The 14,419-nt window shown below is 42.1% G+C and overlaps 1 protein-coding gene across 1 annotated transcript in view; it reads right to left on the bottom strand.

Moving 5' to 3' along the window:
• The window catches only part of rbms3 (RNA binding motif, single stranded interacting protein), a 511,349-nt gene that overhangs the window by 419,226 nt on the left and 77,704 nt on the right, over positions 1-14,419 (bottom strand). Inside the window, exon 2 of the mRNA XM_061742154.1 lies at positions 10,142-10,299. Coding sequence (XP_061598138.1) covers positions 10,142-10,299 — 158 coding nt within the window. The remainder of the gene's footprint in view (positions 1-10,141; positions 10,300-14,419) is intronic.

Genomic DNA, 14,419 nt, shown 5'->3' with positions numbered 1-14,419 from the left:
GTGAAAATGATCAGATAACAAATTATTTATCTGGTAATGACTCTTGTTTTAAGTGTAATGAGATTTTTTTGACTATAAATGAGACATTTTAACTAGAAATAAGACAAATATTCCTGGTAAGATTTTGAGTTTTTGCAGTGAAGGTGTGAGAATCATTAGGTTTAGGAGTCTTTGCTTCCTGAGCATGAACATGGGTATACACATAGGACGATTTCTTTGTAGAACCTAGCTCAGGTTAAAAGGCACTATAGCATTTGCTGGACATGGACTGGGAAATGGAAAATATGTGACTTTGAACTTGGATTAAAGAGTTTTTTTCCCCCCACATTTTGTCCTCACTCTGTCAGTTTTTGGAACCAGTGCAAAAGGATGGGCCAGCTCTGATAGCAGAGCGTCATTAGGGATGATATGGAGCTGATGAGTGCCTGGATCTCAGCTCCATGAAAACAGGTGCTACCTGAGTCACCCCACTTTCCTCTTCCCATTAGCTCCTCTCCTTCGCCAACCTCACAGCTCTCTCCCTCTTCTATCCAATCCTCCAACTTCCACTCCACTATTCCCTCAGCACACATGGGAAAGGTTATTTGCACAATTGGTGGCGATTATCTCTTGATTTGGCTTGCTCTATTTCTGTGATCAGGTCAGTCCGCGCATGAAGAATAAAAAGAAAGAATTAAAGCTGCAAGCAGCGATGAACGGTCCTCCACCCTTGTGCACGTTCAGGCTGCAGTGGAAGCTTGTATGACTTGCATGTAGATTCTTCAGGCCTGGACATTTAGCGGATGGCACCACCCACGACTCTCTATATCAAACCATTCAAGTTATGGCAGAAAGTAGGAACTATCAGATATCAACCAATCAGAAGAAGGGGCGGGGATAATTTGAACCAATTATGTTCAAGGACTCAATACCGAGTCTGATGACACCACCCACGACTCTTTATGTCAAACAATTCAAAAGTTATGGCAGAAAGTAGGAACTATCAAATATGGACCAATCAGATGAAGGGGGGGGGGGGCGCGTTTTCTGGCGGCTATCGTTGCCACGGTAACGCTTTTGACTGAAAAGAGTAATGCACATCGTCGCAGGATGGAGACGCACATTTTGATGTATAACACACCTGGGTGCACTTTACGGTTCGGGCCGTATTAACTGCCGAAGAAATGGCATAAATTGCGCCAAAATTACACAAATAATTCAAAATGGCCGACTTCCTGTTCGGTTTCGGCCATGGATCCAAGTTTAAGTCGTGACATGATACAGGTGTGTACCGATTTTCGTGCATGTACGTCAAACCGTATTGTGGGGCTTGAGGCACAAAGTTTTCTAGGGGGCGCTGTTGAGCCATTAGGCCACGCCCATTAATGCAAACCATTAAATATAAAATTTTTCGCCAGGCCTGGCTTGTGTGCAAAATTTGGTGACTTTTGGGGCAGGTTTAGGGGGGAAAAAGGCCCTCATTTCGTCGGAACAAAAATAAAAACGAGAAAAACATTTCCTACAGATACAATAGGGCCTTCGCACTGTAAGTGCTCGGGCCCTAAAAATGGTGAAACTGAAAGGGCGGCTGTCACTGAAATTGGGTGAGGAGAACCAGGCTGAGAAAAGGGTGAAGGTAGGAAGCTGAAAAGAAGGAGGTGGGGTTGAATGAGAGGAAAAAGAGCAAAGGGGTTAAACGCCTCTGGGGTGCTTGGCTCTCTTGGCAGTTAGAGTTTGAGTTGGATTCTGGCTGCTGGCAGAGAGAACTGCTTTGCGCCTGTTATTCCAGGTGTGCGCCCAAATGAAGAAAGAACGACCCCCTTCTCTTTCCTCCTTTCAGCTCGTCATTGATCTACCTGACTCTTCAGAGCTCGGATTTCCAATAAGAAAAATGTAGGTGTTGCTTTATATTTTGCCGCTGAAAAACCCTTGTAAAGTCTACGGTGCGTCAAAGTTATATTGGTTTTTCTGGCAGGCTCAGATGTACCGGCTGCAGCGCTCAGTTGGTTTTGGGCTTAGGGTTGGCCTGTTGCCTCAAATACTTGGTTAGGCCAAAGAATTTTTCTCACAGCAACGGCTGTACTGGCCATTGCTCCATCCCCTCACACATTTAGCCAGGCAACTACCTGGGTGTTCAGCCAACAAATCCCCACTACTTTGGCCTCTTCTCTGCAACCATAGATCAGGCTGACAGCTGGTGGAGAACCCCACATCCAGCCAGCTAAATAAAACAAAGATTAAGCACCCACCCGAATCCATTTAATTACTCATTCAACAGCTCAGAGCATGCAACTCCAACCACTGGTGAGAACCTTTGCTATTCTTCAATGTTTGCTTTCGCTCCCACAGACTACAGCAAGACTGAAGGAGGTGGTTGGTCAAAGAGAATTGCTGTCCTTACTAATAAAAATAATTGCCCTACTCAGTGGTTCCAAACTGCATATTTGTGTCACTGTGATTTAAGGACTGGTTACCTGGAGGTGTAATCCTGAGGGCGAAAAAAACCCAAAGGAAACAGTGTGTGTCTGCAAAGACAAGACTTCCCATATGTTACAATTTCCAGACATCTACAGACACGTGGGCATGTTAAGTGTCATTATCATCACTCAGAAGGGTAAAAATAGTCCAAACCACTACTCCAGTGCGGTACAGTCACTGGATAGATTAACTTTAAGAGAACGTGGTTTAATTCCAAGCTTTTCCAGGTCAAAAGATTGAACTTTCCTTAATAAAGATACTCTACCCTTGTCTGTGTCAACTGAGGGGGAAGTTAAGTTATTAATAATACCGATGTGTGGCTGGGGCTTATGGTGCAAAGTCATTTGCATCTTTAACAGTTTTGTAATAAATGTTTTGGATGTAGTTCCCATCCATCCATTATCTAAACCTGCTTAACCCTGGTACTGTCTTCGGGTCAAAATGACCTCATTCTCCTGTTCCTTCTTTCCTCCTGCTCTTTCTTTCCTTCTCCCTTCCTCTTTCCTCCATTGCTTCCTTATTTCCTCCCCTCGTACATTCTTTCCTTGTTTTCTCCTTTCCTTCCTACATTATTTCCTCCCTTCCTACATTCTTTCCTCCCTTCCTTCTTTTTTCACTTCTTTCCTTCCTTCCTTCCTTCATTCCTCCCTTCCTTCCTTCTTTCCTTCCTTGCTTCCTTCCTTCTTTCCTTCATTCCTTCCTTCCTTCTTCTCTCCCTCCCTTCCTTCTTTCCTTCCTCCTTCGTTTCTTTCCCCCTCCCTTCCTTCTTTCCTTCCTTCCTTTGTTTCTTTCTTCCTTCTTTCCTTCTTTCCTCCCTTCCTTCTTTCCTTCCTTCCTTCTTTCCTTCCTTCCTTCCTTGCTTCCTTCCTTCTTTCCTTCCTTCCTTCTTCTCTCCCTTCTTTCCTTCCTTCTTTCCTTCCTTCATTCCTTCCTTCCTTCTTCTCTCCCTTCCTTCCTTCCTTCGTTCCTTCGTTCCTTCCTTCCTTCCTTCCTTCCTTCCTTCCTTCCTTCCTTCCGTCCTTCCTTCCTTCCTTCCTTCCTTCCTTCCTTCCTTCCTTCCTTCCTTCCTTCCTTCCTTCCTTCCTTCCTTCCTTCCTTCCTTCCTTCCTTCTTTCCTCCCTTCTTCCCTTCCTCCTTCCTTGACACGTAGACAGCACAAGGGTTAAACCAAGGCACGGTCACAGGAAGGGCCAGACTGGAACAAAAAGTCGGGCCATCCATGCCTACACATATGGGTAAGCATCAGCAAAAGCGCATTATTCTGTTTCAAATGTAAATGTAAACGCCATTAACATAAAAATATAAGCCACCAGTTCAGTGCTTCTCTCCCCCACTCCTGAAAAAGTTCAATATAACAGTCACAACGGGACTCCTGTATTAATGAGCTAAACAACATAACTGTATTATTTTGTAATTTTTTTCAATTCCAGATTAATATAATAAATTGCTGCAGATATTTAGCTGCTACTAATACAAAAAGTACATAACAGTAAACAATCTGTTCGGCTTTTGGTCTATAAAATGGTGAAAAATTGTGAAAAACATTGATCACTGTTCCCCAAAACCCAAGAAGATATCCTCAAATGTCTTATTTTGTAAAAATCAACAGTCAACAATCGCAAGATATTAAGTTTACTGTCATAGACAATAAAAGCAGAAAGTATTTATATTTAAGAAGCTGCAATCAGAAAATTTTGACTTTTTATTCTTAAAAATAAAAGACAATGATTTGTTGATTATCTAAATAGTTGCCGGTTAATTCAAAAGTTGATTAGTCATTGATTAGTCAATGAATCATTGCAGCTCTATTTAACATAATCATATTTCATAGATAATTCAAACTTAAACCAACGACTTGCTTTTCTACTATAGATTCCGTTGTACCTATACGCTCTTCTGAGCAACAATCAGGCTGAGATGACCCTGGGGCGACCCTGAGCTGACCCTGAGACGACCCTGAGATGACCCTGAGATGACCCTGAGACGACACTGAGATGACTCTGAGATGACCCTGAGACGACCCTGAGACGACCCTGAGATGACCCTGAGACGACCCTGAGATGACCCTGAGATGACCTTGAGATGACCCTGAGACGACCCTGAGATGACCCTGAGATGACCTTGAGATGACCCTAAGATGACCCTGAGATGACCTTGAGATGACCCTGAGATGACCCTGAGACGACACTGAGATGACTCTGAGATGACCCTGAGACGACCCTGAGACGACCCTGAGATGACCCTGAGACGACCCTGAGATGACCCTGAGATGACCCTGGGATGACCCTGAGATGACCCTGGGATGACCCTGAGATGACCCTGAGATGACCCTGAGATGACCCTGCCTACAGATCTCCACAAAGAGTGTACCGTATTTTCTGGACAAAGTAGCCAAAGTATTAAACTATCAACCTGTCAGTTTAATACAACACATAATATTAACTTAAATTGTTTGATTTCTTTCAGGTTATACCAGGAAGTCCCAAATATGACCTCTTCTAGTGCCCCCCCTTTCTCTTTTTTTCCGACTGCATTACAGCTAACGCCACAACATCCCTCCGCCTCGCCTCGCTTGCCTCCGTGTGCTTTCATGTTGATCAGTTTGAAAAAAAACTTGACTTTGTAATTTGACCAATATCCACAACTTGTCCCAACTAACTAGGGGTGTAACGATACACTAATCTGACGATACGGTACGATACTCGATATTGAGGTCACGATAACGATACAATACGATATTATAGCAGTATTTTTTTTAACAACCTTGAATGAAGAACATATGACTGGAATAAATGTCTTTTATTTGAAAGACACAAAATACAAAACAATACTGTGCGTATATTCTGGTGTAAATCAGGGACTATAATGACACTAGTCAGTTTATCTGTAGTGATTAGTCTGTTTTAGATTGGGCGGAGTGATACGCCACAGTACGGCACTAGGTGCTGTGTTGATGTTCTAAAATCCTACACTGTTGAGGGACATTAAAGTACACTGGAACTCAGCAGAAGTTGTCCCCGTGTTTATCCTACTCACCACCCCAAAAAGGTTTAATTTAATAAGGTAAAGCTTAACTCTACACCAGCCTTACATCAGTAAAAGTTCAGAGCTCAAAACCCCCAAGAGTCCCGTGATCGGGACCAAAACGGTACTAGTTTCTTCTGAGCGGAGGAAGATTTTGGTCCGCGGGTTGAGGCGCGGTCGTTACTAGTCAACACTATAGATTAATATTAATAACCCAATATCACGATACAGTTTGTCACCTCCACGACACGTATCGTGACGTTTTTGTATCGCGAAATTTCGTGGCACGATATATTGTTACACCCCTAGTCATTTCACAGTCTTGATTGTTATTTATATAAACTGCATCCACCGAACAAACAAAAAAGCAAAATCAAAAATTGTATAAATCTAGAAACTCAATGTTTCTATATTTCTATAAAAAAGAGTTGGCATCTTTGAGAGGTTGTGAGGCCTTGATGAGGGTTACTAGAATCTGAATGTGTCAGAATCTTGGCAATAAAATATTAGAGTTCACAAGGACAAGGGGTTAGAACCACAGTAGAAGGCATTTATTTTTCTGGCAGCACGGAAGGATATTCAGCAGCCTCCAATCAGCAGCTATGATATGGCCTGTTGTCAAGAATGCATCAGTTTAGCGGCAGCTTGTTTGCTTTTGAGATATGGGCGAACAGGGAAGCGAGAGCTGCTTGTGTGACACAACAAACGCAGGCCCGAGAGTCGGCTTCAACTTGTCTGCCTGCCAGCACAAAGATCCGTACGAGAGACACAGCAGACGCACAGGAAGAGTGAGACGGCAGGACCGCGGTCCCGATGGGGAAGATTCGCTAAGCCAGTTAACATAACTGAAACTAGATTTTTTTATTTTGATCTTATCATCCTCACAAACTAGGTGCCACATTTAGTGAGCATTTATGTTTAAAGGGGACCTATTATGAAAAACAGGTTTTTTCTGTCTTTAACATATGTAAAGTGGTCTCCCTTCAGCCTGCCAACTCAGAGGAGGTGGAAAGCAACCGAATTCTGCAGTGTCTGTACAGCCGCCCAGACGAATCTTCCAGTGTCATGTGACTTCTACGAGCCGTTCGGATTCTGCTCCCGTCCTTACGTAACGACGGGAGCAGATTTCCATAGGTCTCCTCCGCTGCTGAACCCACGCCCACAACTAATTCCACCGGTCGGAGCGTCAGCCATTGTTTAGAAGTGGTGGCTGTTTGAACAACGAGGGACAGTGGAAATTAGGTTTTGCATCGACACTTACCCTCATAAAAGGATCAGTTCCAACAGTACGGACCCGGCAACTGCACACGAGTCAGCGGTAAGTGTCGTTAATTTTTTACGTTATTTATATTTGTCTACAAGTATGATCTTTGCATGGGCTAAGTATTTAGCTTAGCTCCGGTGTTACTCCGTGTTACGGAGCTCTATTAGTGCCGTAATACATTTTCTTCTGTTCATGGTTTCAGATCTTCCAAGCACCTGAAGCTTCAACGACACCTTCAGAAGACGCACGCTCCTTCCTTGAGCCAGCAATAGTGCATACATGTTATTTATATACAACTTATGTTATTTTATTTTTATTAACAATAAAGTTGCCATTTGTGAACATTCAGTGTTGTGATTTCTTTACAGTTAACATGATTAATTTGTCTTGTAACATAAGAAATTAAATGATGAGGAATCGGAGTAAATAACTGTGGTGTAACTGTTTAGAATTCAATTAAATCTTCCTGTGTGAGTTAGTGTGAAGACGAGGTGACCCTTCCCTCTTCAGGGAACTAAAGGCTGATTTATGGTTCCGTGTTTCACCAACGCAGAGCCTACGGCGTAGGGTACGTGTCTATTTAACGCAGAACCGTAAATCAGGCTTTAAGATCCGTTTACACCGTGTAACTGAATGCGAGCGTCCGACTATCACGTCGAGTTGCGTGACATCGGAGTCTCTCTGTCCACACTGAAACTGTTAAACTCTCTCTGTCCACACTGAAACCCTTAAACTCGCGGCCAGTTAGGACAGTCCAATAGAAAATAAAGCAATGGAATTGATTTTGTCAGTGAAGTTCGATCGCATCGCATGGGACACGCTTTGTGTACGCAGCCGCTGCTCTTCTGGCCGGAGAGGCTTTGTTCCCTCCCCTGCTACACGTCATTCAAGCAGCCAATCAGCACAGAGCCTCATTATCATAGCCCCGCCCCTCAGAATCCCTCATAGAAAAGGAGGCTAGAAGCGGTAAAACTAGAGACATGGCCCACAGGCTGAATTTCTGATTCATGTAGAAAAAACAAGCTTTTGATTGTTTTTAAGACATTCAAGGCCTGTTTAAAATATACATTAAATGCCATAATATGTCCCCTTTAACTCTCAGTCTCCCCGGGAGAGCTGCTGTGGTCGAGAGCCAGCTGAGAGAGACACTTTATGCCGAAGAGTGACCGGCATCGGGGGGTAAACCTGAGGGGGACCGAGGGGGGCTGCAGACTGCAGAACAGCTGCATGACCTTTTCTGAAATGCTGCCACCCGCATGCCACTGAAACACGGTCCGACTAATTAAAGTTTCAGCGGCATTGGATTTTTACAAGCGTAGCACACCTCGGGCAACCTCGGGGGCTCCTAAGCAGGCAATATGTAAAGAGGGGGAAAATGGGCAAAACATGAAACAGGAAGGAAGGAAGACCGGAGGAGAGAGGACAACAGGAAGGCAGCCACTAGAGGACAGCGTGACAAATCCAAGTAATAGCGCACAATGTCAGTAGATTCCCATAACACACAAGGGGAAAGCGTTGCATTAGAATGCAGATCTACACACTAGAGTATTTTACATAAGTGCTTACAAGGTTTGCCCTTTCAAATGTTTAGACTAAAAATATTCCAAGATCATACGGAATTAGGAATCAAATTGAAACTGTCCAACTGTGTACAGCTGGTTAAATGGAAGAGCTAAAAGGAAAGAAAGGCAATGTCAAAATGCTGAGTGCTTTTCCAAATCTTATTGGGCTGCCTTTCAGGCCTAATGGAATCTTGAAGGGTTAGTTTCAAGAATAAATGCTTGACTTATGACATGGTTACTGGGAGCATTACCCAATATACTGGACAGCATGTTCTTGTCTCCAAAGCATCATTGAATAATTGGCCGCATTTGACCAGGACATTTCTAGAAATATGGCCAAGGAAAAGGTTACGCAACTAGACAGACTCACTCATGGCCTGTATTTCACAATCTGCTGGCCTTGTCTTCATTAATGATCTTGACCCTCTTTTCACCATTTCGGAAGTGAAAAGGACTTAATGAAGCTGAACAAAGCTGCTTGTGTGTGTGTGTGTGTGTGTGTGTGTGTGTGTGTGTGTGTGTGTGTGTGTGTGTGTGTGTGTGTGTGTGTGTGTGTGTGTGTGTATGTGTGTGTGTGTGTGTGTGTGTGTGTGTGTGTGTGTGTGTGTGTGTGTGTGTGAGAGTACTTGAGAAAGACAGAGACAGAGAAAAAGGAGGGCCATGTGACTGAGTGTTGCAGCTTGATGAGGTCTTGCTCTGTAATTCCTCAGGGAGGAGGTTCAATCTAGGCTTTATTAGGCCTTATTGAGCTGTGTGCAGGCAGGTTTGTGTGTGTCTTTTCTCTATCAAGAACATTTTGCTAGAGCTTTATGAGTATCTTTGTGCAGGTCTCTTAAATGTGCTCAGTTGGTAGCAGTTTAATGGTGCGTGCGGGGAATGGGTTTTTTTTATGCCTGGAATCGTGTTCATAGAGGTGAAGTGTTCAGTTTGATCACAGCTTTTGTATACATACAGCGATGCTTGCAAGTCGTTTTTCATTCTTTCAAATAAAATAGTTTTTTTTTTTTTCCTGTTTATGCCAATGCCAAACCAGAGCTTTAGCAACTCTAAGCTCTATATAAAATATGCAGCATCCCAATTACAGGACTGTCTCAGAAAATTAGAATATTGTGATAAAGTCCTTTATTTTCTGTAATGCAAAAATGTCATACATTCTGGATTCATTACAAATCAACTGAAATATTGCAAGTCTTTTATTATTTTAATATTGCTGATCATGGCTTACAGCTTAAGAAAACTCAAATATCACAAAAAATCATAGATCATAGATCACAAAAAATTAGAATATTCTGGGAATCTTAATCTTAAACTGTAAACCATAATCAGCAATATTAAAATAATAAAAGGCTTGCAATATTTCAGTTGATTTGTAATGAATCCAAATGTATGACATTTTTGTTTTTTTAATTGCATTACAGAAAATAAAGAACTTTATCACAATATTCTAATTTTCTGAGACAGTCCTGTATATCGGCTTTTTAGTGCCCCCTGCAGGTTTGGAGCACTTCCGGTTGTAGTGACGGCTATGAAGCGTTTTTCTTTTGAAGATGGTTTCTTGTTTTATATCGTTTTGTGCTTTGCATCGTTTCTCTATTTGCAGCGTTTGATGATGCTGCATTTGTCTTTGTTTTTTGCAGCACGTTTTTTTCATTTGCACCACGTTCCTCTTTTTGTTCCTCGTTTTGAGTTTGTGAGTTTGAATCGTTTCTGTACTTGAAGCCGTTTTCCTTAACTGGCCTTAACTGGCCGTTGCAGTGCGTTTGGCCCTCGTCGGCCACCGTAATACTTGACCCTGTATACTGCTTTCAAAGTGTGGCGCTTCCTGAATACTCACGGTTGGCAGAGTTTGATGAGGTCCTGGTCGGTGGTCCCGGGGGGCAGGCCTCGGATGTACAGGTTGGTCTTGCTCAGCTGCTCCGCCCCCACCTGGTTGCAGCTGTTGGTGCTGGGGCTGGGAGGAGCCATGGGGTGAGGGGGTGGAGCATAGGGCTGCTGGGGAACAAAACAGATTAACACATCAATTATTGAAGACAAATAGTCATGGCGAAGAAAAAAAAAAAGGTGAAAACATTTCTGAGACTGGAGTTGAAAAACATGGGGAAAAACTGCATTTTGAAATATGATCTTTGAAGGAACAGCAGGCACTACCAGCTCAACATCACACCAATTATTAGACAAGATATTTTAGACAGCAGTGAGACGGAGAGAGTATGAGATCAGTGACACTAGGAGATAAAATCACAGCAGTGTATTTTAATTAGTGAAACGTATGTAATAGACCCATAATCACAGAAAAAGAAGAAAAAAGACACACTGCAGTGGAAATATTTTCTCCTTGAAGGAAAATGCTAAAAAAAAAAAAGGCAAGAAGCCTCTTCAGATGAGATCATGGAAAGGGCATTGCTCTTATCAGTTCAATTCAGTTGGTATTTTAAAGCTGAAATATTGAATAAACTGGAAAAAAAAAGTATCTTTAAGAAACAACCTTGACAAACTGTTAACATGTCTGCTATGTTGGAAAAAAAATAGTATAGGGACAGTAGAGGAACCCTTGTAATACCAATTTGTCCCACAAGGGGTGATATAAATCATTGCAGCGTTTGTTATACGGTATCTTCTTAGATTAAACAAAGATGAAAAAGTCACATTGGCTGGGGGTTATCAATCATGTTTGAAGTACCAATTTAGACCAAAGTTACAAACTGGCCGGAAGCAAATCGTTGAGCAGTGGACGGGTGCCAACGCTCGCAGAGCCATCTCCAAATGACAATAAATATCTTTGTAAGCCAAATATCTGGAGCCATCAGGGGACTCCCCAGTTGATCTAAACCAGGGGTCGGCAACCCAAAATGTTGAAAGAGCCGTATTGGACCAAAAACACAAGAAACAAATATGTCTGGAGCCGCAAAAAATGAAAAGTCTTGTTTACAATGAAGGCAACACATGCTGCATGTTTCTATATTAGTTAGAACTGGGGGAGGATTTTTTTTTTCATTATGCACTTCGAGAAAAAAGTCGAAATGTTGAGAAAAAAGTCGAAATGTCGAGAAAAAAGTCGAAATGTCAATAAAAAATTTGAAATGTTGATAAAAAAGTGAAAATGTCGAGAAAAGTCAAAATTTCGAGAAAAAAGTCGAAATGTCGAGATGAATGTTGAAGTACAATCTCGAGAAAAAAGCCGAAATGTTGAAAAAAAAGTCGAAATGTCGAGAAAAAAGTCAAAATTTCGAGAAAGAAAGAAAAGAAGAAAAAAAAGAGAAAAAAAGGAAAAAAAAGGTCAAACATTTTTGAAAAAGCTCCAGGAGCCACTAGGGCGGCGCTAAAGAGCCGCATGCGGCTCTAGAGCCGCGGGTTGCCGACCCCTGATCTAAACAAATCCACAAATCAAGCAGGTAACTACATTTTCATTACAAACAATTTCCAACAAATTTGAACCCACAAGTGCTATTCCATTTTATACTTTTTCCATTCATCTTGTAAACATATCAGAACACAAACATCGGTGGCTCCTGCTCCCAATGGAACAAATTGGATAAAAATGAGTGAACTATGATGTAGAACTGGCAGTATTTCTTCCAGACTGGTAAATCCCATTGTCGCAAATCTGTGCTGATATTTATGACAATGTTGTAATGCTAGTCTTTGCACAACAGCATCACTGTACAGAGTCTGTAGTTGCTGCCAAACAGAATATAACTAGTGGTTAGGGTCGCCACCTTTCAGAAATAGGAATAAGGGACACCCCATTTCAGCAGCACAGGCACCAAAAAAGGGACATCCCCAAAACTTCTAAACTGCATGGAAATGTATTTATTTTATATGAAAAAACAAAACGCTTTGATTTAAAGTTTAAAGTGCCTTAATAGCATTGAACTTGCATGACTGTACCATGTCTATTACATAGTCTCATTACAGGCAAAGCAAGATATGTTAAGCGTTTATTTGTTATAATTTTGATGATTGAATTGTTTATTGATTTCATAATATATTCTAATTTTTTGAGATTTTTTATTTGGGGTTTTCATAAACTGTGAGCCATAATCATCAAAATTATAACAAATAAAGGCTTGAAATATCTCACTTTGCATGCAGTGGGAAATAATATATTTGTTTCACCTTAAAGTTGAATTTACTACGGATTAAGTTTTGCAATGTATTCAAATTTCCCCACCTTCACCTGTATATTATTACAATTATGACAGTTCAATACAGAACGCAACTTTTAATTCCCAATTACGGAACAATTCCGTATTTCAAGGGACGGGTGGCGGCCCTACTAGTGGAGTAGGTTTGGGGTATGGAGGTTACATTGCACTTGGTTATCTGCACAAATAAAGCCAGGGCCGACTCAGGAGGTGCTGCCCCCATTGGTCTGGAATGGTACTGCCATATAGCGTGACTTTAGGTTAACATTTCAACAAAGAGACTCACTTTTGTGACACTGGAAAACACTTGAGATCAGCATGTTAAATAAAAAAAAATTAAAAACTCAAGCATGTTTTATAACCATTAACATAAGAGTGCCTTTTTTTTTTAGTCAAATCTATATTTTACAAAATGTATTCAAAATGTTCCAGAAATATGAATGACCAGCTTTATTTTTCTCCCACTCCTTCCCTTCCCTTGCTCTCTTTATGTGCTTGTTGTGCTGTTAGCGTAGATTTATGGTATAGGAGTCAGGGCCCCCTGCTCATAGACCATTCATATCTCTATTGCAGGGACACTGCACATAATGACAGAACGGGAGAACTAAAGCCCTGTGGCCATGAGAGGAACGAGACAAAAATAAGGGGGGGAGACACATTAAATGAGTGTGACAGTGACATAAAAAGGTGAATGGAAGAGAGAGAAAGAGACAATGCATAATGCAAAAATGTAATTGAGTGATGGATGAAGCAGGAAAAGGGGAAAAATGGTGCGGCAGAGAGGAGGACATGACAAAATACCAAGCACCAGCGGCTTAAGTTAACCATGTTAACCCTCATCCTCCCCGGGGAGAACCTTAAGACCTCCAACTATGCTGTAAACACACACACACACACAGATGCACGCACACACACACACCATTAGCCCTCCAATCGGCCCCACACGTTAGCAGTGACTGTCGGAGCATGGCTGATTTGATGCGCTATTTTAAGCGTGTGTGCCATGCCAGCATGTCGCCTCCCACTTCTCAGACAAAGACCCCGGTCCCCGGAGCGTGAAGAGGGAGCCACGTCCATCAATGGACGGCCAATTACCACGCTGAGCTAAATGGAACTGATGGGCACCCACTCGCTGTGCTGTACCCACACACACAGTGTACATATTTCTACGGTTGTGCACTTGCATGCACATATGTCATTCACACAGACACACATTATTCTTTTTTTTTTGCCAACTACAAGGCCACATGCACCACTGTTGCAGCACAAACCATTCTGCGGTGGCATCAGCCAGAAAATAATTAATTATGACCTGAAAAAACTGTACAACTTCTGCTGAGTTCCAGTGTACTTTACTGTACATCACTGTACATCAACACTGACCCCTCGCGCTGGCAGAAAAGTACCTTTATGTGCTGAAACCTGACAGTGTTGACTGGTTAGTTTTCCTGGCACAAAATATGTAAAATGTACAGTAGTTGGCTTGTAATTATTTGAGATTTGCTCAAAGAGATGCAATATCTGTTTACATGTTTTAATTGAGATTTGCACAAATGTTTTGTTATTTGAACAACTGTCAACCTCAGTGGAAAAGTCTGCCTGTTACTGTCTACATTGTAGGCTATTAATTGCACAGTGTGCAATTAAGCGTTTTGAGCGTTTTTATTCTATACATGCAGGCAGTTTATTTTTGTTTCATTTGTTTTATACATTTTGATATTGTGCAGACCTCTGTTAAAGGAGCTTGAGGCTCCTTTTAAGAAATGAGACTCTCTAGCGCCACCCTTCACCACGACGGCCGTCGGGGGTACTGCAGCCAACAGTGAAGCTGGCACGGGAGAACGGGGAGAACGTGCATGCAGCGTCATGTGACGTCACATCCACAGGACAGCGCGGGAAATTCGGCCCCACAATTGCAGCACATTTTGCAGCACACAGCCTGTTCAAGGCAAAGGAGAGATACACTA

The sequence above is a fragment of the Cololabis saira genome, chromosome 15 (genome assembly GCF_033807715.1).
Source record: "Cololabis saira isolate AMF1-May2022 chromosome 15, fColSai1.1, whole genome shotgun sequence".
Taxonomy (NCBI): Eukaryota; Metazoa; Chordata; class Actinopteri; order Beloniformes; family Belonidae; genus Cololabis; species Cololabis saira.
Note: the sequence above shows the minus strand (reverse complement) of the source record. Positions and strands in the feature narration are given on the sequence as shown.